The sequence below is a fragment of the Gadus morhua genome, chromosome 7 (assembly GCF_902167405.1).
Source record: "Gadus morhua chromosome 7, gadMor3.0, whole genome shotgun sequence".
NCBI lineage: Eukaryota > Metazoa > Chordata > Actinopteri > Gadiformes > Gadidae > Gadus > Gadus morhua.
In genome coordinates this window covers 18,749,789-18,775,957 of record NC_044054.1, presented here as the reverse complement: position 1 = coordinate 18,775,957, position 26,169 = coordinate 18,749,789, and the positions used below count along the sequence as shown (strand labels likewise).

The 26,169-nt window shown below is 49.3% G+C and overlaps 1 protein-coding gene across 2 annotated transcripts in view; it reads right to left on the bottom strand.

Moving 5' to 3' along the window:
- The window catches only part of med13a (mediator complex subunit 13a), a 72,250-nt gene that overhangs the window by 16,778 nt on the left and 29,303 nt on the right, over positions 1 to 26,169 (bottom strand). The window contains exons 4-14 of one of the 2 annotated variants that reach the window (XM_030360401.1): positions 21,313 to 21,458; positions 16,327 to 16,515; positions 15,486 to 15,677; positions 14,736 to 14,901; positions 13,534 to 13,644; positions 9,530 to 10,381; positions 6,609 to 6,828; positions 4,100 to 4,130; positions 3,443 to 3,564; positions 3,027 to 3,117; positions 170 to 357 (exon numbers count right to left, since the gene is read on the bottom strand). In XM_030360401.1, coding sequence (XP_030216261.1) covers positions 170 to 357; positions 3,027 to 3,117; positions 3,443 to 3,564; positions 4,100 to 4,130; positions 6,609 to 6,828; positions 9,530 to 10,381; positions 13,534 to 13,644; positions 14,736 to 14,901; positions 15,486 to 15,677; positions 16,327 to 16,515; positions 21,313 to 21,458 — 2,308 coding nt within the window. The remainder of the gene's footprint in view (positions 1 to 169; positions 358 to 3,026; positions 3,118 to 3,442; positions 3,565 to 4,099; positions 4,131 to 6,608; positions 6,829 to 9,529; positions 10,382 to 13,533; positions 13,645 to 14,735; positions 14,902 to 15,485; positions 15,678 to 16,326; positions 16,516 to 21,312; positions 21,459 to 26,169) is intronic. The other variant, XM_030360402.1, reaches the window with a different exon arrangement.

Genomic DNA, 26,169 nt, shown 5'->3' with positions numbered 1-26,169 from the left:
TTCTTTTCTGAAAAGGATTTCTGTCCATCTATCAATCATCCTTGAATTAGCTCACAGTAACCCAGGTTGTCATGTTTCCGCCCAGATGTCCCGTTATACAATCTCTTGATTATTTTACACTTGTAACCACCGCAGCTGCCTTTGCGTGCGCTCAGTGGGTGACCCGTACCTTGATCTCGCAGGGCTTTGGGCTGCAGAAGCGCTCCTCCACCTCCATCTTGAAGAGGCCACCGCCCTCCAGCGAGGTCATGCCGGAGATGTCCCCGCTGCCGTCCTTACCGCAGGCGTTCATGGGCGAGTAGCCAGAGATGTGCTGCTCCAGCGAGGGAGGCGTGGGGAACATCTGATGCAGGTCGCCTGGAGGGGAGAGGAGGAGGAGGAGGAGGAGAGAGGGGAGAGAGGAGGAGAGAGGGGGAGGATAGTGAAGGAGGAGGATGAGGATGAGGAGAGAGGGGGAGGCGGAGTAGGTGTGGATGAGGAGGAGTTTAAGGCGGAGAAGAGTCAGAGAGGAGAAGCAAGTATTAGAAAATATAAAAAATATACAAAATATACTGGCTAGCTGGGGCATGGAGTGATGTTTAAAACCTGAGGTACATCAAACGCATATGGGAACACATTATGCATCGACATGTGTCAGGATAAAACATGATAAATCGACGATGAGAAACAGTGGCATGGGATTTGATCTCCTCCCATCGACACGATGGATAGGATGATAATAATGAGGAGGAAGAGGAAGATGGAGTCCTTCTCTCGTGAGTGGGTGGTATGCTCTGAGGGATAAACAGTTCTAGTTATCCACAGCTATGTGTTTCAAACCGCCTGCGATATTCAGGCTTGAAACTGTTCCAATGCACTGGACCAGTGACCCGTTCATCTGAACCAACCCAGCAAACCCAACAACCGGGACAACAGAACAAACGACTCCCTTGACAAAAAGAGAAAGATTTAAAAACAACATGTAGATCTGCATTACGAATGAAATCAATTCTTACACAAACATTTTTGCAGCATACAGTAGTTACTGCTTATAGTTTGACAGCTATACTTAAAAAGGCTGAAAAGTGGACTCCAGTGCGTGTAGAATGTGTTTTTTTGCTGAAAGGCATACTGTGGCGAAACATTGTCTTTATTGTCTAAAGCACTTTCGACACTCCCTCAACATCTACTTCGACAGCGTCTCCACCAGCCAAGATTTCCGCGAGTTTGCATCAGAGCTTGTAACCGTGCCTAATTGGGCGTAGCTGCTTTCATATCCGCACGAGGTCAGATCCAAAAAGCTGTCGTGACTCCGTCCTTCATTTGCGGCTCTTTTTCCGATCGTGAATATACACCACATTTTCCCGAGCACCGCGGCTGCAGTACGGGTCTGTGTCTCGAACCCAGACGCCAACCTGTGGCTCACGGACGAGTGACTGATCCGTTCCATCGTGGGAGTCAACCCGCGAGCAGACTGGCACAGACACGAGGGGACGCTGCGGTGCCAGTAAGCAGCACCATAGCAACGGGAAAAGGGCCCCTCTCGCAGCAAAGCTCGCTTTCCATAACACGGTGTTGGATTTCAAAGTAAAAACTGGATATTAGAGTCGGGACACAACGTTATTGTGGGAGGAGGAGGAGGAGGAGGAGGAGGAGGAGGAGGAGGAGGAGGAAGATGATGATGTCATTGACGTGTCCTTCAGCAGAACGGGACGATGGATTGGATGGATTGGGCGAACGTGTTATGAGTCGTGTTATGATAAGATTGGGCTATGTGGTTGTTAGAGGAAGTTATATAGATTTGATTTTCATAAAAATGTGTATTCAAATTTTAATTAATTCAATTGCGATAAATTATGGTTATTGTATACGATCATACAAGCAAGAAAGATTGGCCGAAATTTAATTCAATTACAATGTTCACATAATGTTATCCTAAAATTGAACTGACGCACAATTTGGGACAAACCATCCAGCCCACCGCTAGGTGGCCGAGCACTTTGTGAGCATCCTAAGTGACTTGTGTGCATGTACTCACACACACACACACACACACACACACACACACACACACACACACACACACACACACACACACAGTGCCTAAAGGAATTCCACATTTAACGACATTAACCGTGTTCTTATTTCCCCAAATACTCTATTAATCTGTTAAATGGAGGGACTGTCTAGACCAGTCTTTAGGATACTTTGGCACTCGGAAACAGAGCATCACGACAGATTTTGGTGATTAGACAGACAGACAGACACATATATAGGAAAACAGGTGTACAGCCAGACAGACAGACAAACAGGCAGCCAGACACACAGGCAGACACTCAGACAGACAGACAGACAGACAGACAGACAGACAGACAGACAGACAGACAGACAGACAGACAGACAGACACACAGGCAGCTCCTCAGACAGACAGACAACAGAACAAAAACAGCGATACAGCCAGACATACAGCCAGATAAACAAACAAGCAAACAGGCAGGCAGCCACCCGACAGAACAAAGCAGGGGGTCAGCTGGGCATCAATGTGTATTTGTGAGTGTATGTGCATGTGTGTGCGCGTGAATTGGTGTGTGCGGAGCCAGGGCCGCTGCATGACGGACAGGAGTGACAGAACAAGTGGAAACAAACTTCAAATAAATATTTTGCTCTCTGAGCAATCGGAAAAGCGCCGTCTGGCAACAGTTAGGATTCTGGTCAGCCAGTGGTCCCGGTCAGTCCCCAATGGTTTGATTATTATTTCCCCGTGTCATGTTATGAAAAGATAATTGCTGCTCCATGTTTCACAGCAGAGCTCGCTCGGAGCGCTGAACGTCCGTTCAACTGGGAACGCGCTGTCCTCGGAGCGAGATCAAATGGATGATTCGTAATTGATGTAATTCTATAACCACATATTTATGCAGGTTAGGTAAAATTCGTACTAGTTCGGTACGAGTTTGGTTCTCAGTGGAGTTCTCAGTTCAGCGTGTGTGTGTGTGTGTGTGTGTGTGCGTGCGTGCGTGCGTGCGTCTAAGGTCAGGGGGCTACGTACTGATGCAGGACACAGGGTCCAGGCTACCCGGCTTCCCGTCCCTGGAGCCGTACTTGTCGTCGGTCCCGTTGAGCGCTCTTCTGGACCCCGGCTGTGGAGGACAAGAAATACCCAGCATGCTTAGCGGTTAGGGAGGCCATCTCCCATGGGCCGCAAAGCCATCCTCCCCCCAGCTGTGATAAGTCGGCTTTTGTTGGATTCTAGGTATGGTAGGACCTCATACTTGCATAATTTGAGACTTGTTTCAGTTCCACGATCCACACACACACACACACACATAACACACACACACACACATATAACACACACATACACACACACACACACACACACACACACACACACACACACACACACACACACACACACACACACACACTCAGACACAGCATGCACGTCCACCCCGCTGTACTGACCGCCAGCTCGTCCTCGTCAGAGTTGAACAGGTTGTCCAGGTCGTTGATGGACACCACCAGGTCCGTCACGTGGATCAGGCTGGTGTAAGGGATGCGGTTCTGGGCGCCCCCTGCCTGAGAGTCTGTGGGACACACACACACACACACACACACACACACACACACACACACACACACAGACAGACAGACAGACAGACAGACAGACAGACAGACAGACAGACAGACAGACAGACACACAGACACACACACACACACACACACACACACACACACACACACACACACACACACAGGGTTAGTGGCTGATGACGAGATTTCCTTATTTAACATAAGGACTTACGATGTAAACACAACGTAAATGACTGAAAATTATCGTTAATTGTTTAGTTGGTCATTAAGTCATCATTATTTTAACTGCTCCTTAAAGACAGGCTGTCCTCAACTTGTTAATTGATTCATATTCTAGGCCTTTTAGGAAACTGAACGTAACCACAAAAAGCTGCTGACTCAAGATCACACAGTGCACCTACAGGCTTCAAGATCGGCTGCCAAATAAAGATGAAGCCAAATTCAATCTCTTGCTTGAGTGACTTATTACGACTGGAAGAGTCTGTGTGGGTGTTTGTGTGTGTGTGTACGTGTGTACATGTCTCTTACCATCTGATGGACCAGCTCCTCCATCATCTCCCTGAGAAGAAAGAGGAAGACAGAGAGTGCAGAGAGAGAGAGAGAAATATTCAAACATAACTCAGACAAAAGCAACTGCAAAAAGGTGCAAAACATAAAAGAAGAAAATGGATGAATACGAAAGTATTCAATCTGATAAAAACACAGGTCCCCGAAGGTTAAACAGACGCATTCGTAGAAATATTACAAAGTAAGACTCGACGGCAATTAGCTGAGATCCGGCACTCCAAAAAAGAGTGCAGATACCACTCACAGTCACGAAGTCAAGTTATTAGCAGGTAACCTTAGAGCTCCACTGCTCTCTTCCTCCACTCTTTCTCTCATCCATCATATTTCACCCTTCTTTCTTATGAAAAGGTGCTAACCATAAACAGTGATCCCCTAATAGAGAGAGGGAGACAGTGAGAGAACGAGAGAGAGAGGAAAGAGAATAAGAGCTATGAGGGAGAATGAAAGAGGAAAGAGAATGAGGAGAGAGAGAGAGAACGAGAGAACACCGGCGAGAAAAAGAACACACATAAAAGAAAGGAGAGAATGTATCGGAATGAAAATTTCGTATCCAGAGAAATGTCCTCTCACACCGCCACCACAGATGTCAATAAATGGGAGGGTCCTCTCTCTCTGAGAACCCGAATATGTGTCTGTCTAGCCATCGATTTCATAACACTGCTTCCCCCCCCCCCCGCACTCAATCTGTGGGTGCGAAGGGGGGGCTTTCATCTGTAGCTCAGACACAACCCTGTTGCACCTGACCGGTAGCTAATGGCAACCACCTTCACACAACCCATCCAAAGACCTGCCGTGAATATGGGAATATTCAAAGGCTGACACAGTGTGTGTGTGTATGTGTGTGTATGTGTGTGTGTGCGTGTGTGTGCGTGTGTGTGCGTGTGTGTGTGCGTGTGTGCGCCCTCGCGTGTGTTTCAATTCGTCGGCATACCGGCTTCTGCCTCACCGCTCTTAGTCAGTCTAAAAGACTGTGTGGGGAAAACACGGGGTAGCTCTCTCTCTCTCTTTAACTCTCTCTACATGTCTCTCGCCCTCGCTTGCGCCCACTGCGAGGAAGAGTGAGGACCGGGCCGGGGAGAGTACGGGTCACCCTACAGATGATCACGTGGTTTCCTCAGTCTCAGCCTCAGTCTCTCCGACCTCTCTCCCTCGCGCTGTCTCTTCTGCTTTATTCTTTGCTGATGACCGCCGCCTCTCCCTGACACGTTACAGAGGAGCGTGTCTTCTGCCGCATTAAGTGGCTCGGTCCCTTTCAGTGTTTTTCCCTTGGTTTTCTACGAGCCCCGAGGCGGCACGGCTGGTGGGTGTGGGAACGCGTTCTTCTCGTGGTTAGATATTCCATATGATCCATGGCATCAATATTTATGACATGGCATGTAAAAAAACATTCTGTACGCGCCAAGACAGAAACAGAGGGAAGAAAAGAGAGGGAGAGAAAAAAAAGAGAGCGAGAGAGAGCAAGCAAGAGAGAAAGAGAGAAGAGAGAGAGAGAGAGAGAGAGAGAGAGAGAGAGAGAGAGAGAGAGAGAGAGAGAGAGAGAGAGAGAGAGAGAGAGAGAGAGAGAGAGAGAGAGAGAGAGAGAGAGAGAGAGAGAGAGAGAGAGAGAGAGAGAGAGAGAGAGAGAGAGAGAGAGAGATTCTGTGTGTGTCTCCGGAAACATTATTGATGTTGAAGTGATACGGGCCCTGGAGAGTGTGTAGGGGATTACTGGGGAGATAAAACACACACACACACACCCATGCACACAAGCACAAACACACACAGACACACACTCGACGGCGCAGAGTGTTTAAGCTGACAGCCGGAACCTCCCCACTGATGATGCCCATCATGGCACCCCTGGTCCAGTCGAGGGACGCACGCATTCAGACGGCCAAGAGAGGCGGAGAGATAGACAGACCGACAGACAGACAGGCAGAGATGCATACGTACAAACAAACACACGCACACTCAGGCTCGGAGGCAAATCACCAGAGAGACTACAAATAGACACAGAAATGACTGCTAAAAGGTCAGTCGAGCTACGTATAGAGCGGAGCCGTGCGTATAAGTGTGTGTATATGTTTGAGAGGAGCCCCTTCCATCGTGTTCTTTACATCTGTTAGTAAAGAACACGATGGATCTGCTAGTCCTTTAGCTTTCATCCAAGGCCACTTCCAAAGCAGTTCAAGTCAGGGCTCGTCATGCATTATTTAGTATTGTCAGACGCACAGACGAACACAGTTACACAATAGGCACTGAAATTCAGTCAACTATTTAGGGCTTCATATGCTACAAAGATCTGCTACACCAAAAAATAAAAGTAGATATAAACATCAGTATGCTAAAAAGTGTATAACAGGGTCATAATGAAGCTGACAATCACGGTAAAAAAATAAAGGGTCTATCCAGGCAGGCTGAGGCCTTTGGGGGGACGTGAACACCCCTCTGACCGCCACACGGTCAAAGGGGCGGGGTGGGGGGAGCTCACCTTGTGTTTCCTGGCCGGGTCCCTCTCGCCGCCCTCCTTGTCCTTCCTGTCGGAGTGGGTGCACCTGGCGTCCTCTTCCTCGAAGGCGTAGGGGTCCTCCGAGGCCCCGGGCCCCCGCTCGGCCGCGGCGACCGCCAGCAGGTACTGGTCCCGCCGCGCCCGGTACATCTGCAGCCGCTCCTCCGACACCTTCAGGGGCCACAGGGAGCCCGCCATCACCCTGGAGATCGGGGGGGGGGGGGGGGGGAGATGGGGGAGGCAGGGAGGAAGGAGGAGGGGATGGGGGAGGGAGGGAGTGGGAGAGAGAGTGGGAGAGGGATTAGGAAGGAGAGGGGGGAGGGAGGGAGAGAGAAGGAGAGGGTGGTGGGAGGGAGCGGGGGAGAGAGGAGGAGAGTGTGGAGGGATATTGGGAGGGAGAGGGGGGAGAGAGAGGGAGAGGGGAGAAGGGAGAGACAGATAGGGAGGGAGCGGGCAGATGGGGGAGGGAGGGAGCGGGCAGATGGGGGAGGGAGAGAGAGGGAGAGAGAGGGAGAGAGAGAGTTAGAAGTGTGATTGGCTAGGGTTGAGGGAGCATAAAGAGGAACAGCTGTTCTTCTTATTGTACACCAATTGAATGAAATGCATTTAATTAACACCACCATTCTAATGTGTCTTTGGATTTGTAACGGTTGCTGACCGTCACTGGCTAAAGTCTGGTTGGTAAAATCGCAACAAAAACAAAAGGTAATGAATGTATCCTTAGCTTAGCGCTCGTGATGGCGTTGCAATTTGCAGATTGCGACGCATTGAGTAGCGTCTTGTTTTTTTTAAACCAATATCCAATGCCAATATTGGCCGATATTCTTAGCTACCACACCGTGACTTCATAAAATAGTGGCCTCAGGCAGAAAGCGGATAACTGTTGAAAACTGAACGCCCGCATCCCTCGTGGGTAAGCCTGGTGCAGAAGTGAAACTGAACCCAGGACTGAGGATCCGGCCCACTCTACTTGCGCCTCCACCTCCCAGGGAGGACAGACAGGTGGGGAGTGACGGAAGGAAGATGGTGTTGCCTGCATCGACCCCGCACTGACCTCCATCGAGCCTTCCCTGGGCTGTTGTACCACTCCAATCCAATAAATTAATCATCTGATTAAAGTCGAACATTGTTGCATTCGCATACCCGAGGATATGCTGTTGGTTATCATTGCCTTGCTTTTGCAGTTTAAAGTTCATAGTCGCAATTGTGGTCAATTATTAAGCACATTTGTGATCTTGAGTTTTTGTAGTTGGATGATAAGCTATTCAGAGAAATCTCCATTAAGAGGAATGCCTGGCAGCAACCTCACACATCACAAGACTCTCAAGAATTCTACTGTGTGTCCGTGTGTGTGTGTGTGTATGTGGACCTAACATAGACCCCCACCCGCCCCCCCCCCAACCCACGCACCCACCCTGCACACATGGAGGCAAGACGGAGATTAGCCCAGTGGCAGCAGCAGGGTTTACAACACACCAGAATACCCTGACCCACTGACCCAATAACCTGGACCCTGGGAGGGCAGGCTCCCACACACACACACACACACACACACACACACACACACACACACACACACACACACACACACACACACACACACACACACACACACACACACACACACACACAAAACATCAGATATATCGAAGTTTCCTTCGAGTAGAAAGAAATCCTTCCCTTCCCGCACCAGCCCAAACTATGTTAGAGCTTATTTTATGCTCTTTAGGCACAAGATGTTCAATGTATAAGCTGTCCAACTCATTAGGGTTGATGATATGTGTGTTAGGCAATGGCACTGGCACACACACACACACACATACACACACACACACACTCTCTCTCTCTCTCTCTCTCTCTCTCTCTCTCGCACACACACTGCTGATTCTCTTATGAGAAGCAGCAGAGAAACTCATTATTGATCAAGTATTTTCTAATAACTTCACCGCACATGACCTTGGACATGTCCTTCAGAAGGTTGGCTCTAGCTGGATGTTTGGGGACCGTGCTGTGTGAGGCTCTGTGAGACTGTAACTCATTCATGGACTTCAAAGTGTGAGAGTGGACCTCAATACACTTCCCTCTCCTTCCTCAAGCCAAACGCTCCCTAACACATGATGATCATCTTGCCTTGCCCCCCTCCCCACACACACACACACCTCACAGACAAGTCAACATGATAGATACTATAGTTAATGTCCTTTGTTACAGAAACATGATTATGCACAAAACATTGTGCGTAATGTTTTGAGTATTTTCAACTCTGCTCAGACAGGAAAAGTGTGTTTGTTCAAATGCCATGTGTGTAACTTTGTGTGTTACATGCTGTGTCTTATTGTGCCATGTGTGATTGGCGCTTGCACACTCTGTGTCTGTTTGTGTGTGTATGTGTGTGCGACAGGGTCTCTGGTCTATTGGGATTCAAAGCGAAGTGCTGGCCGTGCACATTGGTGATGTGTGATGTCAAAAGGGCACATAGAGAGAGATTACCATGCTGTGTGGGTGCGACGAAAAGCCAGCCACAAACACTCTGAGTATAAGGGAGAGGGAGAAACAGAGAGCAGGAGAGAGAGCGAGTATGAGAGTTATAGCGAGAGACAAAGAGAGGGCGAGAGAGCATGAGAGCGAGAGAGAGTCCAAAAGAGAGAGAGAGAAAGAGACTGGTCATTGTGTTCTCAGAGGCTGAGAGTGCCTGTTGACACAGAGTGTTGAAAAGGTGGGAGGGCACGGGGATGCCAAGCTCCTCGCTCACCCAACAACATCCGTTATATCTCCCTCTCCGAATCTCTCTCTCTTGCGTGCGCCGAGCCAGTGCGAGTGTGATTGTGCGTGTGCGTGTGAGTGCGTTCGTTGTGTCTGCGCGCGCGTGTGTGTGACTCCGCGCACACACGCGCGTCACTCACTCCGTGGCGGAGACGGGCTGGCCGTCCATCGAGGCCGACGACGGCGCCTCGTCGCGCATCAGCCTGTCGCCGGGCAACACTGGCGGGGGCCGGAGCTCGTCCTCTTTCCGCCGGGGCAGGTTGAAGAAGCGCCAGGGGGTGGGCGGGCCGTCCTCCTCGGCGTGGGTGACGGCCGCGCCCACGTAGACGGCGGCCTCGGGGGTCTCTGGGTAGGCCGCGCCCGGGTGCTGGTGCTGCTGATGTTGGGGGTGAGGGTGGTCGTGTGGACGGAGGCCCTGGTGGTAGTGCTGGCTCTGGGGCTCCTCCCCTTCCTTGGCGCCGGGCTCGGAGGGCGGCTGGTAGAAGTGCTGGCTGCCGGGGCCGGGGCTGCCGGGGGTCTTCCCCGCCTCGTCGCAGGGGCGGTGGGGGCTGAGCGGGGGCGGCGGCGGCGAGCCGTCCAGCTCCTCGGCGGCGTTGGAGGAGGCGCAGGAGGACACGCCGCCGCCGGTCACCGCGGAGCCGTGCCGATGCGGGGGAGGCGGCTTGGACAGGGTGGGCGTGTCGCCGAGGCTGGGGGCGTGGCCGGCGCGCACAGAGAAGCGGTTGCCGCCGGCACCGTTGCCGTTGCCATTGGTGTCCTGGCCCCTCAGCGCCAGCCTGGCCCCGCCCCCGTTCTCCCCGTTCTCCATGGAGGGGGCGTCGTCGCAGGCGGGGGCGCGGTGGTGGAACGGCGTCTGCGGTCGCTTCTGCTGCTTGTCCGCCTTCTCTGACTTGTCGCCGCCGGCCTTGTGTTTGGTGGGAGTCTGGGAGGGCGGCCCCCCCGATGGAGGCGGAGCCAGGGCCCCGCCCGAACGCTGCTTGGCCGTCTTGTATCTAATGAGGGGGGGGGGGGGGGGAAGGGGAGGGTTGAGACAAAAGGGGGGGGGGTTGAGACAAACAGCGAGTCAGGTTAACACAACGCGTCTTTATGATCTCCAAATGTTTTTATTTCGGTCGTTTCTGTTTTGCTGTCTTTGGGCTGCTTGATGGAAACCTTCCCAGAAATATGATATCAGTCACCTAAATTAACCTCGCTGCTGGCATCATGGCCACCGCTACGCCACTCTTTTTCTGACCAATTAGCAGGCAGGGAACAACAACTTTAAACAGTGATTATGATGCAAGGGTATCGAGTTCTGAGCAGATCGAATGCACTTGCACACCAAACCCACACACACACACACACACACACACACACACGCACACACACACACACACACACACACACACACCAACACACACACCAACACACAAACACAAGGGACAGATTCATAATGTGCTCAATACTTCACGCTGTATCTCACAAAGAGAAGACAAACAGCGCATTTATTCAAACCAAAGCCCCATCACACACAAACGCACCAACACACAGGCAGCACTACATCAGAATGCAATGAAACTGCCAAAAGCAAAAGGCATTTCAAAGATTTGCACAGCGAGTATCTGACCAAAGTGATTTACAAAAATTCCAACATAAAAAACAAGCAGCATAAAATAAATAAATACCCATATGGAGGATAAAGTAGCCTCGATGTCAACTTTTAGACTTTTGTGTAAGAGGGCCATAACGTCAAAAGAGAGCAATAACGCCTTTACGATAAAGAAGAAGAACACACGCGCGCACACACACAATAGCAAGACACACATGCAGACACACACACAGCAAGAAAGAGGGGGTTCCCCACCTCAATGTCACCCAGATGTGGGAATCTTCTAGCCCATTACCAGTCTCCGCACGCACACACACACACACACACACACACACACACACACACACACACACACACACACACACACACACACACACACACACACACACACACACACACACACACACACACACAGCCCAGCGGCCCCCTGATCCCCCCCCCCCACCACCACCATACTAACTTTGAACTGCCGCCTGCACTCCATCCAGAACACATGACCTCGGATTCACACTGGGCCCGTGTGTTTGTGGGTGGTTGTTTGTGTTTCAGGTTGGTTTTGTTCTTTGGGCAAGTGTACATCGGTTTACGAAGAATGTAAGAAAAGAGCATGTGGTTTTGGTGGAAGGCATCAGCAAAGAGAGGCAGAGGTCATGCACACAACACACACACACACACACACACACTATGTAACAGACCAAGATTGACTAAGACAGACGGATGTACATACGCACACAACTGAACCAATCACATCGGGTGTCAAGGTGAATTGTTTGAGACAGCTCTTCAAGAGAAGTCTGTGTGTGTGTGTGTGTGTGTGTGTGTGTGTGTGTGTGTGTGTGTGTGTGTGTGTGTGTGTGTGTGTGTGTGTGTGTGTGTGTGTGTGTGTGTGTGTGTGTGTGTGTGTGTGTGTGCGCTCGTCTGTGTGTGTATTTGTGCGTGTGTGTGTGTGAGAAAGAGGAGACATTACAAGGCATACTGCTGACTGCAGCCTATTCAGCCGCGGCCCCTACAGACTGTCTCTCAGCAGGACGGGGGGGCAACTGCCCTCTTGCTGCCAGACAGTCTGAGGAGCGCACAAAAAATACAACAACAAAGACGAGCGACATTTAAACCAGTGCACACATTAACCCACGCCACGTACCGCCAGTCCATTTGTCAACATTAGCAACCGTGTAGACACACACACACACACACACTCGCAAGCACAGAAACACACACGACTTCTGTTATGCCCTGGTGGTGTCCCCAAAGTGTTCTGCCAGAGGTCAAACTTCTCTCTCTCTCTCCATCGTTCTCACTCTCCCTTTTCTCTGTCGCTATTTCTCTCCGTCTCTCTCTCTCCATCTCTCTTTTCTCTCCGTATCACCATTCCTCCCTGTCTCCGTCCCCCTCTCTGTACCCCTACTTCTCTTCGTTTCTCTCCCTCCATTTGTATCACTTTTTCTGTCTGCCTCTTTGGATCACAATTTCCCCCTACCTCTCTGTCCCTCTCCTCATCTCTCTCCAACCCCCTGTATCACCCTTTCATCGTCTCTCTCCATCCCTCCGTGTTACTCTCTCATCATCCCTCTCCATCCCTCTCCATCCCTCCCTATCACTCTCTCTCCATCCCTCTGTGTCACTCTTACCATTTCTCTCCATCCCTCTGTATCACTATTACTCTGTATCTCTCTCCCTCCCTCTATCTCTTTGCCTCACTCTTTCTCTCCATCCCCCAGCCCTCTCAAAGTGATTCCCATCAGAGGGGGAGGGGGGGGCGAATAACACAAACATACCAGCACGCCGCGATCCAAACCCCTGGCAGCGCTGTCATTTAACGCACAATGGAGATGAATGGAAAACTACGCAGAATAGTACGCCTGTCAGCCTCCCCGCAGACACTCAGTTGGCCCCGAGGACCAGAGAGGCAGCTGACTCAGAGCTTCCCCGGGACCGATGGTGCCGCAGCGAACGCCCCACCACGGCCATCGTTGGCGTGGGTGTGGTTGTGGGAGGACGGGGCTGTGGGGGAGGGGGGGGGGGGGGAGGGCGGTGGAGCTGGGTGGGCTCCAAACGTTAACAGAAGGCACAGGACCGGGACGTGGATGTGTCACCTGATTTGTTGAGGGCTTTGGCGCATTGCTTCATCAAACAGCCAACGGGATCTATGCAGCTTTTTGTTTTTAAGCGATACATGCTCGCGGTGGCGGACATGTCTTTTTCCTTCCTCGCCGCCACGTTTGTGGGAGTTTCTCGGAAATACCGATATGACATCCGGACCTATTCAACGGCGATGGTTCTCAAGGAAATGCTGCTGGAACGTTTCCGAAAGGGGTATTGGGAGGACATTGCTTTAGCTTTTCTATTGGACTTCAAAATAGTCTTTGTATACGAATACAAAAAAGAATCACTGGTGACATTGCAACAAAAGAAAACACACACACACACACGCACACCAACGCACACAATCAACAGACCCTTGTGGCATGCCTCACAACCTCAGAGACAATGTGTGCGCGTTTGTGTGTGTGCGTGTGTCTGTGTGTTTGCATGTGCGTGCGTGTGTGCGAGCGCTACCTGGAACAGTTGCAGCTGGACCTCTGTGATGGCTCCACAAAGTCCCAGGAGCCCAGCCGGTCGTTCAGATCCTCCTCACACGTTCCGTTGGTGGTGGCCGGGAACTTCCGCCTGGGCGAGGAAAACAAAGACACAACATGTAAGAAAAATGGACCCCCGCACACATATTCAATCAAAGAATAAATGCAAAGAGGGCAGACTAGAGTGATGGTGGTTAGGGTGTTTGACTCCCAAACTAAAGGTTTTGGGATTGACTCCCAATGTTTGCAGACTACCTGTGCGCCCTTGACATTTTTTCAATGAGTTAGGAAATGAATTAGCACCTGGTTACTATTGACCTGTAACTAAATTCAAGCTGCTTCTGCTACTGCATCTGATTAAATACTCAATCGTTGGTTGAGAAATTCGAGCAATCTATACACCTGGCGTCCATTGTGAACCAACAGGGGAGTGAGAAAGAGGTTTTTTTCGGAAACCCTTCTGGAGATTCCAGTTAAGATATCCCCGTGATATTCACCCTGGTACAGACACAGGTGTGTCTGTCCCCCTATCTCCCGAAACAGAGATGTTGTAGCGCTGTAGCACGGCTACCGCTGCTGACACCAGCGCCAGGGCCAACTTTAATTACACCCTGGTGGCATTACATGTTCAGGAGGGACTGGTGAAACGTATCATCATAGGAGATAATGATGTGTTCGATGAGTATGATTACTGACAATACAAAAGGGTGCATCGTTTCAATTTAAAGCTGTCTATATACAGGGCTGGGCGCTTAGCATTCTTACATTTATTTATCTTTTTATCTTGGAACATTAAACTGTATGAAAATGTTATTTAAGCATAAAAAAAAGATAAGTGGTGTCTCCTTGAAAGTATATATAGATCACAAACCAGGCATTGTCACATTATTGATTAATGGTAGTTCGGTCAAAAAACATCCAATATATAGACCAATATAAAAGACAAATAAGACCAATATATTCCATTAAGATAAATGAATCCACAGCGACTTTAAGTGAAATTAAGATACAAGCCAATCATGAGCAGGTACGGGTTAGGCATCCCGCTGAGATCATGTGAAGGACATCGGGGATCGAACCCGGTACCTTTCATCCGGCTTGGAGACACCCAAACCAACACTAGTACCTGACCGGTACACTGTGACGGACACATTCACATTCTGCCGATGTGACGAGACGTACTTGTTGGGCGTCCGCTTGATGCTGCACTCCCGCCACACGCGCTCCAGCGCCTGGCCCGCCAGGCGGCGCGGGCCCTTGCCCCCGTGGTGGGTGGGGGTGTCGGCGCCGAAGCCGTCCGTCGCCGCCGACGACAGCCTGACCCACTTCTGGGCGGTGCGGGAGTCTACTGCGCAAGGGTGGGGAAGAATGTCAGAGGCCGGGTGGGTTGGTCTTTATGGTCGTGGCGTTGTTAGATGTTGTGTCAATTAGTATTTTATTTAAAAACATAAAGCTCTATCTGAACGCGACCCTCCCCCTCAGTCTGAAGTGGACATTTGTTAACTGAGATTACTTACATTAGATGTCCAATTTTACATTGAAATTAATTTGTTGAGAAAAGATTGGTTTGACTAACCCCCTTCCTTACAATACAACTACCTCTTTATGTAATAAACGTGATCAATGCCATGGAACAGCACGGGGCCAATCAGGAGCCATGACTTGTGCAGGTTAATCGCAATCCATCCAATCACCTTCATTGTATTCAGCTGGTGTCCTGATTCGTTAGCATTGAGTGGCTACTCCCTATATCCATAAAGCGGTAACACAAGCTCAATAAGTACTGGACTTATTGCCATTATAAATGTTGCCTTTTAAGGAGTAACCTGACACGGCCTCACTACTCGGATAAACAGCCTTGGGGCTTCAGCCAAAGACTCTGGGTGTGTGTGCGTGTGTGTGTGTGTGTGTGTGTGTGTGTGTGTGCAGTACCTGTCTGAGCTTCTTCGGGGGAGGTGGGCGGGGTCAGCGTAACCAAGGAGATGGCGGGCTCGCGCTGGGAGGCAGGCACTTGGTGTCCGGGGTAGACGGTGGTGGAGTGGGAGGAGCCGGTGGTGGGCGGGGCCGGGATGTCGGACTGTGGCACCAGAACCAGGCAGGCTGGGTAGACCATTCGCACGCCACCTGGAGACAACCCGGAGAGAGAGAGCCTTCGTCACGCCACGTGGAGCGCTCGCTCACTCAACAGAGACTAGACAGAGAAGAGTTGTCACCTAATGTGAGGTCTAGCCAAGTTATATAATATTCCTCTTTCATACTCCAGCCTGGTTTATAGCAGCGGCAGATTGGCTGCGCAGCATTGTCACCAATTCAAAAAATGATACAAAATCTCTAACGTTTGGACTAAAGTGAGTCCCCGTCGAGTTATAATATATTCCTCTCTTAACTAATAAGAGAAAAATGATAATAGATACCACGTTCATTGTGGTGGCACCGGATTGGAAACTAAAGCTGGGTTTTTAGCCACCACACATGGCTGCACCGCATCATCACCAATGCAGAAACACATTTGTTATCATGCCGAGTAATGCCAGTCCCAGCCAAGTGCTGTTTTATTCCTCACTTTACTTTCATTAAATGTTTTTATAGAAGCCTTTATAGAAACAACAATAATTCTGTTTTTTTTGGTGGCAGCATATCAGAAACATAAGGCGTCATTGTCTGAAGGACCACCATGTCACTCACAGCGACGCCGTGATTGGCTACTATAATCCCGGCCCCCTCAGGAAAAACAAACAAAAAACAAACAACAACAAAGGTGAGTCCTCCTCACCCACGAGGACCTCCGCGGAGGCCAGGGAGTCGTCCTCCCAGTCCATGCCCTCGGCCACGCCCTCCTTGGCCCCGGGGCTGATGGGATAGAACTGGTTCCACTCGTCGATCAGCCGCTGCGTGGGCGGGTCCGACAGCTTGAACGACTGGCCCGTCAGCGTGCCGTTGAGGCCGAACGGACTCAGGATGACTGTGAGAGGGAGGTTCGGGGTAAGGGGACGGAAAAGAAGGTTGGCGGGTGATAGGGGGGGGGGGGGGAGAGAAGAGAATATGGGTCAGCATCGGCCACCGTTCCATCCATCGGTTGGTTCTTTCTTTCAGGGCCCTGCCTCCTTACGTTTATAACAAATCCATTGTGTGTACTTGATTAGATGTATTATTGTGGTGTTAACGGCTGTGTCTCTTGTTATCGTCAAGTCCTCATTCAAAATGTCGTGACATCAGCAGATTACAATTGTTGTTATATTAATATCACATTATTTATAATATATGAATGAAGTAAAGTTAGCCTTTGGTTCCTTACTAAAGGATTTGAAAGACCGGACCGCCTATAAATAATGTGCCTTTTGGCCTTTTAGCCGAGATGAATTGCTCCCTTCCTTCCCTCCATGGGCTTCCTTCCTGTGGTTGTAGTCCACTTCCTCTCTTCCTTCCATTCTGTTTGCCCTGCACCACTGCTGCTTTCTCTTCCTCCTCCTGCCTAGCTCCCGCAACATAGTGTTTTTTTTTTCCTACCCTTTCCTTTCTCCTTCTTTCCCTTTTCACACGGGCCAGACCTGTCTCTTGTCTCGCGCCGCTCTCTCCCAACACTTACTGAATAATACGGGCGCCAATTATTGGCCAGCACTGCCCTAACTCTCCCGGAGCCCATAAACACGTTGTTAAAAAAAAAAAAAAGGATCCTGAAGTAGCTAACGGGGTGAGCGCACACACACACACACACACACACACACACACACACACACACACACACACACACACACACACACACACACACACACACACACACACACACACACACACACACACACAGCCTGACAGCCAGAGACACACACTCTCCTCACAACAACAACAAATTGGGCAACAATTAGAGACAACGAAAAAGCGTGAAATTAGGACAACGAACGTCACTTGCACATTTTCCAACGAGCACACTCCCTCACATCCTGCTCTTGTAATTACAGAATTACACAAGAGGGGTCCCCTATGGTTAGGACTGTGTGTGTTTGAGTGTGTGTGATCGTGTGTGTGTGTGTTGCGGGGTTGATGTATATAAATGGGCTTGAGAGGAGAGTGGCCATTTGTTAATGTCCCCCTTCGCCGCGTTCCTCCTGTGAGTGTCACTACTGGCCTAGATGGCCTTGGTGCCAGGGTATCGATCCCCCGCTACCCGGGGTGAGGAGAAGGAGGTCGATGGGGAGGGGGGAGGGGAGAGAAGACAAGATGCATTAGCCGTCTCCAAGGAGAGGGAAAGGGAGAGGGAGAGAGAGAGGGAGAGAGAGTTGAATTGACTACAATTCCCAGAGCCGCCAAGTCTCACCTCGTAAACCTCTAAAACACCTCTTTAATTTTAATGGGGGAAGTTTCAGAGAGGACAGAGAGTGTGTGTGTGCCAAGACACACATGTCATAAACCCTAACGAGTTGGACAACTTATACATTGGACATCTTGTGCAAAAACAGCATAAAATGTAAGCTGTTACAGATTGTTTTGGTTGCTGTGGGAAGGGGAAAATTTCACCTATGCTGTAGTTTGGAGCAGTAAAACGCTAATATTTCAGATTCTTGCTAGCTAGCTCATCACCCCTGCCTGTTTTAATTATTTTCTTTAAGTGACAAAAGTGTTTCTTACAATTTAAAGTGCTAGCAAAGTGGAATACACACACAAAAAAGTCCCATTTACTTGAATACAATTCTACCCTACTACCAATTTTCTTTGATAGCCCACTCCACAAATAACCCAAAGCCAATGGAAGAGAGCCATAGACGATATATTAAGAGAGAGAGATAGATAAATAAAGAGAGAGCGATCAAATTCAGCACAATAATGGGAATGGTTTGCTGCCACCAAATCACCCTCTCTCTCTCTCTCTCTCTCTCTCTCTCTCTCTCTCTCTCTCTCTCTCTCTCTCTCTCTCTCTCTCTCTCTCTCTCTCTCTCTCTCTCTCTCTCTCTCTCTCTCTCTCTCTCTCTCTCTCTCTCTCTCTCTCTCTCTCTCTCTCTCTCTCTCTCTCTCTCTCTCTCTCTCTCTCTCTCTCTCTCTCTCTCTCTCTCTCTCTCTCCTATACCGGGCTCTTAAAGACATGTCAGATGTGCTTGGCTCAGTGTAATGGGGATAAGAGTTCATTACATCCACACCGCACACTTTTATGAGGTCACATCCTGTAGAGAACGAGCAGAGCAGCGCGAGAGCGAATGTGTGAGAGAGAGAGAGAGAGAGAGAGAGAGAGAGAGAGAGAGAGAGAGAGAGAGAGAGAGAGAGAGAGAGAGAGAGAGAGAGAGAGAGAGAGAGAGAGAGAGAGATGGCCATTGAGCACTCCAACCACACACTGAGCCAAGCTTGGGAGAAGAGAGGGAAGGTATGGTGTGTGTGTGTGTGTGTGTGTGTGTGTGTGTGTGTGTGTGTGTGTGTGTGTGTGTGTGTGTGTGTGTGTGTGTGTGTGTGTGTGTGTGTGTGTGTGTGTGTGTGTGTGTGTGTGTGTGTGTGTGTGTGTGTGTGTGTGTGTGTGTGTGTGTGTGTGTGAATGAAAACGACAGAAATCCCGTTCCTGGCGGTGCTATGCTCGACGGACCAGGGCGAGATAAAACCACAAGGGGGAACCGCAGGGAATAATGGACACACACACACACACACACACACACACACACACACACACACACACACACACACACACACACACACACACACACACACACACACACACACACACACACACATAAAAACTAAGTAAAAAATTGTATCGTATAAATAATAGATTTGAATCCATACAAGTGGAATGTGATTTAGAAAGCATTGGTTTAAAACGGTAGGAAACGATTATTGACTTGATACACAATACCACCAGATAACAATAATGATGATCATACAACAATAATAATAGTACACAGAGTACTCAACCATTGACACTGAAAGATGGGATGGGGTTGAGCTGCTGCCAACGCAGATCAGTTGTCACTATGGGGCAAACACAGATGGATGTAATCACCAGAAATGATTAGGAGGGATGTGTTTCTCTGAGTGAATCCTCACACTGTGTTCTGGTTCTATGCTCCGAGACTTCAACAGCTTTTGCACTTACCATAACAGGTCTACGTTTTTTGCATAAATTGTCTAATAGTGGGTTGATATATGAAGGGATTGTACACATGTAAACACAAAACAACGTGGGATGGTTCTCCTGGTTGATTAGGAGGACTGAGCCTGAAACTATAAGGTATTGTTACTGCAAGAGAGAGAGAGAGAGAGAGAGAGAGAGAGAGAGAGAGAGAGAGAGAGAGAGAGAGAGAGAGAGAGAGAGAGAGAGATAGCGATAGCCCGAGAGAGACCGACAGCGAGAAAGAGACAGATAGCTAGAGTGAGAGAGAGAGAGAGAAAGAGAGAGAGAGAGAGAGAGAGAGAGAGAGAGAGAGAGAGAGAGAGAGAGAGAGAGAGAGAGAGAGAGAGAGAATAACAGAGTATTAGAGGAGACGACGGGGGGTGGTGGAGTCTGTTTGGTCAATGGTGTAAGTGATTACTGTTATTAGGGCTGCAGGTGTGGGGGGCTGTTCTCAGACCAGCTGTCATTACAGAGGAAAGGCCTGCTGGCTGAGACGGATGCTGACCAAATTTTGCCAATGTAAACACAAAAGCTCCACAAGACATGGTTTCTACTTATCAATTTGTATTCCCATATGAATTTGCATTGTGCACAATCATAATAAAAACATAATAACATAATTTTAGTCAGCTAACATTAGTTTAATTACATTTCTAAATCTATAAAATAAATAAATAAACCCAGACATAATCAAATATAATAAGAATAGATGAGGGAAAAAATAACTAAGCTTTTTAAGTAGTTTCTTTAAAAATAAAAAGTATTTGTCCTTATGGGTAAGCGATGTTCCTCTGCAATTAACACCAAGGCTGGTACGACATGTGTCGTTTGTAACACGGCTTTCCAGAAGTGCTATAATTGTTTGAAGAGGTTTATAAGCGCATAAATGCAAAAAATGCAAACAAAGACTGCATGAATATAGTCGTACAGTTTCATGATTCACTCCAACCTGACCGCTGGCAGCAAATCAATTTGCAGCTCTGGGGCGCAAAACAAACTCGGCGCTGACATGATCTTGGCGAGGGCTCTCAAGCGCGACACTTGGCGCTTATTTAAAGGAACGCCAAAATCCCAAACGATGACAATCTCAAGCGCACAATGCTAAGGGGTTACATGCTGCCTGACTTCACCGCCGTCCTCCGCTGAGCAGTCAGGGGAGTCGCAATCATCGGAAAACACTGAAGCACCGTGCGTGCCCCAGTACACACAGACAAGCACATACACACACACACACACACACACACACACACACACACACACACACACACACACACACACACACACACACACACACACACACACACACACACACACACACACACACACACACACACCAGTCTGGATGTTCTTGCAAGCACACAACCCACGCAAACACAAACGCATCTCATTGAAATGTATTGCGATATTTGTTGCCTTTTCCGAAAAAAAAAAAGACGTCTATAAAGCAAACTCTTGCGCAACATAGCCACACACACACACACACACACGCACACACATAAACACGCATGAAAACATACACAAAAACACAAAACACGCACACACACACACACACACACACACACAACACACAAAACACACACACACACACACACACACACACACACACACACACACACACACACACACACACACACACACACACACACACACCCGAGGAGCGAGGGGGCCCACCTTGGAAGGGGCTGGGGGCCTGCTGGGCCAGGGTGAGGTGGTCCATGGTGAGGTGGTAGACGGGCTGGTGCTGGTTGATCTCCACGCTGGTGCACACGTTACTGTCGCCGTGCAGGAAGAAGGTGAAGGCGCACGACAGGTGCTCGCTGGAGGGGGGGAGGGAGAGAGAGAGAGACGGAGACACAGAGGTTTGAGTCATTGGAGTGAACAGCACTGTGAGGTTGAGGCTCACTGGGGAGACGGTGACGTGTCAAACGGGTCAGTCTGTGTGATATAGTGTGGCGGGGAGGGAGTGACGGGCTGAGAGGGAGAGGGGAGGGAACACGAGGGGAGGCAATGGGGGGAGATGGAGGGTAAAGAGATTTGAGAGAGGGAGAGAGGGAGAAAGAGGGAGGGAGGAGAGAAAAAGAGAGAGAGTGTTGGCGAGGAAGAGGAGAGTTAGAGAGAGAGAAAGGCGAGAGAGAGACCGAGAGAGAGAGCACAGTTATCTCGCTCTCTCCTATTCATAGACAGGGTGCCAAGCAGAAAAGCCAGAACGGAGATGAAAGGCAAAGACGGAGAGTGATAGGGACCAGGAAAAGGGAGGCGATTAACAGCACACGTGCATCTTTCCCTTTCAAAGGAGAAGAGGAGAGACAAGCCCCTCCCCTTCTGTTGCATGGAGTCTGGGCATCACGACAGTGTTAACACACACACACACGATACAGGATTCAGTCAAAAGGTCGCACACGGCACTTTAACCATGACCTGTTGCACAAAAGGGTGGGTGGGATAGTCTAATAGTACATTCGTTTGTGTCTCCCAGCCTGAAGGTTCTGGGTTAGATTCCCACTGTCAGCAGTCCTCCCCAGGGAAGGAAGCATCCCTGATGTAAGGAGCCCGACGCGAGTGCAACTCAAAATCCACCGTCGGTGGCTGTGGATAAAGGCGTCCTGCTACACGATAAAAAAGACAATAGAGCCCCGCGTAAAGTCGCCAGAAAAACAACCGCTGATACATATTTGATTTATGAAGCGTGTTTGGCGCTCGGCACGTGCACTGAGGTGGGTCGCCCGGCGGTCGGTAGTAAACACAGCGCTTGTGTAACGCCATCTGTTCCCGGCGACGGAAGGTTAAGCCTGCCTTTAATCCACAAACAAAAAGAGGGAGGAAGACTGCAGGGTTTTTCTGCATTTTTTACACAGGGCTTTTTCAGGACATTATCCCACAGCAAAGGTCATTCCGCAGCGAACTTACACTCTGCTGCAGATATTTGGTATTAACATTGTGTGTGTGCGTTTGTGTGTGTGTGTGCGTGTGTGCGTTTGTAATTGTGTGTGTGTTCATGCATGATGCGTGTTTCTCTAGGCTTCAGTAAAACACAAATGAAGTGGAGCGCTCTGTTATGCAACATGCGTGTCATATGCACAACGACTGTCACCCTCTCACGCAGACACACACACAGACATACACACACTCACACACACACACACACATACTGTAACCCACCCACCCTGACAACACCTCGGCTGGGGACACAAACAAAAGGCCCCCAGAGAGGAAAGGGGACAATAACAAGGGAGGTAAGGGAGAGGGAGTGTAGAGGGAGAATAGAGGAAAAGAGAGAGAGAGAGAGAGAGAGAGAGAGAGAGAGAGAGAGAGAGAGAGAGAGAGAGAGAGAGAGAGAGAGAGAGAGAGAGCGAGAGAGCTAGAGCGAGAGCGAGAGAGAGAGAGAGAGACAGACCGACGAAGACACAGAGAGGGAGAGACAGAGGGAGATGGAGAGGGTGTATCTGTCTCCAGAGACAGTACTCTCTGGCACGACCTGATCTCAATCCATTGTGCACACACACGTGAACACACACCTAGAGCTAAAGAACGAGCAAAGGCTTTAAGAGAGAATAAACGTCGGGCTGCCACTGCTGAGGATTTGGTTAAGCAAATATCTTCAATGCTTCTTTTCTTTCTTCAATCTCTCTCTCTTTCTCAGGTACACCTACCTCTGCAGAGGATTTACCGGTTTCCCAGAGCGAGAGGGATGAGTGAGTGAGTGAGTGAGTGAGTGAGTGAGTGAGTGAGTGAGTGAGTGAGTGAGTGAGTGAGTGAGTGAGTGAGTGAGTGAGTGAGTGAGTGAGTGAGTGAGTGAGTGAGTGAGTGAGTGGGTGAGTGGGTGAGTGAGTGAGTGAGTGAGTGAGTGAGTGTGTGAGTGAGTGAGTGAGTGAGTGAGAGTGAGAGAGAGAGCGCAAGCGAGATAAAGCCTCCTACGCGCACTGAAGATGCCCTCCTTCCGCCTCTTCATCTTGACTGCCTTAGTTAAGTCTCTCGCTTTGGGTCCAGATGACACGTTATTTGACAAAGAGCGCTATAATAGAGTTGGATCAAGGAGAGGAGAGGGGACACACCAGTCAGAGAGGAACAAACACTTTTTCACGGTGCACATTTCATCACTTACGTACGCATCACTTGTGCTATTCCAGTACAAGTACACTTGTACTGGTATATTCGCCCGGCAGCATTTACAGCCCTTCCATGATTGGACGACATTTATTTTAGAATAAATGAATCCAATATTATTACTAGTAATATGCAAAGAAAACAGATGAAGTTTAGAGTCCAACGAACCACATCACCCTTCATGTTACCCCTCATCTATCCTTGTTTTAAAGGGCTCCTATTATACCACCAGGGGTGAGTGTGATAAGCCATTACAAGGCGTTTGAAGATCTGCCTTTTTCCCACTTGTGATGTCGCTAAGGCACATGGAAAGGCAGGTTTTCAAATGGCTTGTAGTGGCTAATCCCGCTCAACCCTGGTGGTATAATAGGGGCCCTTTAATTTAAGGCGGCAATCTCAAAGATTCTCATTCGTTCTCTTTGGCGACACCTACGCTGCTAAGCAGTACTTTTCCAAACAAACAATTTCGCCAACGTCACCCAGTTTGTGACATTCATAATAGCCCAAATACAAAAGGCTCCCAACGATGGGCCATGGGCCAAATCCCTGTTGTGTTAGCTCATTCGATGATAGGTAGTTTTAGTGGAGGCATTAATTGACATGGAGATCTTTTTTCATTCTTTTTTTCTCCCCATGCTGTTTCCCCTTTGGGTATATAGTATTAACCTACCACAAACACAGGAGCACCTTTCCTTTTTGTGAACGTGGTAGAGGAGAGATTAGACGATGCCTGTGAGTCACAGCCTGTTAGATGTCAGTTGCCCGTGAGACATTTGGCCTTGCGTCAGAGAGTGAGCTATGTGCACAGACCTGGTTGAGGCAGTGTCTCACGGCTGCTCAGGTGCTAAATTACACCTGCCTGGACCGACCAGGTAGACACACAGGTCACACACCTGGTAAGCCACCTGATGGTGTGTGTGTGTGTGTGTGTGTGTGTGTGTGTGTGTGTGTGTGTGTGTGTGTGTGTGTGTGTGTGTGTGTGTGTGTGTGTGTGTGTGTGTGTGTGTGTGTGTGTGTGTGTGTGCATGACGTTCCACCAGATGAGGGGCGGGCCAGAGTGACAGCCCACCCATTAGCAGGACAGCTGGTGGAGACAGACAAACAGACGGACAGACAGAGAGACAGAAATAATCAGCATTGCGGTCTGTCACCACTCACGCGTGTGTGTACGCGTGACTTACGTGTACTCACAGTTGTGCACGAGGACTTGAGGTCACTACTTCCCTCTTTGATTTGGCAAACAAACAAAAAGGTGTAGCATTACAAAGCACACAAACAAAGCCTGAAACACATACACTGCTGCAATCATGCGATGGTGTATCACGTCGATTTGGGTCCGAACAAGGCAAGGTATGAGTCTCTCACTAGTGTGACCAGCAGTACAGAAAGGGAGGTAGGCAAGTCACGACCTTACTTAACCAGTGTCCCTGCACGTTGCACTGTCGGCAGCGTAATCAGTGAAAGGGCCCTCATTCGACCTGATGCTAAAACAGACGCACACACTCCAGTCTGCAAGTGCCGCGAGCAAAATCAAACAAGGCAACATCGAAACAAAGAAACAAGTGCTCGTGGGGCGCTGTGTCGGCCTGGGTCCAAATTGCACGCAAAATCTTTGGCTAGATCTGACTCGGGTTAGCGCACACACACGCCCACACACCCACACACTCACAGCTCTGCGAGTGTGTTTCTCTTTCGACGGTGAGCTGGAGGAAACAGATGTAAGCAACAAAGTGTCAGCGACAAAAAGGTGTGAAACAAGTCGTGTTCTGGTCCAACGAACCTGGCCCACATCAGAGAGTTGGACACGGCGGTTCCTCGGATGGTAATAATATCATCTGGTCTAGTGCGGGGGTGGGGGAACACACACAGACTCTCAAACCGTCTTCCCACCAAACAAGACCCCGCCTGGCCCGCCAATCTGACTCTGCATGTACTACATGAGGAGAGGCGGCCAATGTGAACAGACTCACTGAGGATCAATGGATTTCATGTGGACCAGGACAATAGAGAGTGAGCGGTGTAGCGTGTGCATTCTTTTTTTATGGCATCTCCCTGACTTCCTCCACAGTGATTCAGTAGTTCTTTAGGATGTTCAGAACGAAATGGGAAAATGTGCGAAAGCTAGCATGGCTAGCATAGCATAGCCACCGTTTGGCACGTTTGTAATTGCTAAAGTCCCAGCTGGTTGACCGCGAGATTGCAATCGCGATAGTCATCTTAATCTTCATCTAGGCGTTTCGTTGACTAATTAACAAACCATGTTTTAAAATGACCCAGCCCTAGTGAATAAGACTGTTCAGGCATTTATGCACCCTCAGCATTTACACGTCTTTTCCTTATTTAATTTAAAAAGTATTTTTTGGGGGAAAATGATTGCTTATTTGCATTTCCCAAAGAACAGATTCTCCAATCTGCCTAAAAATA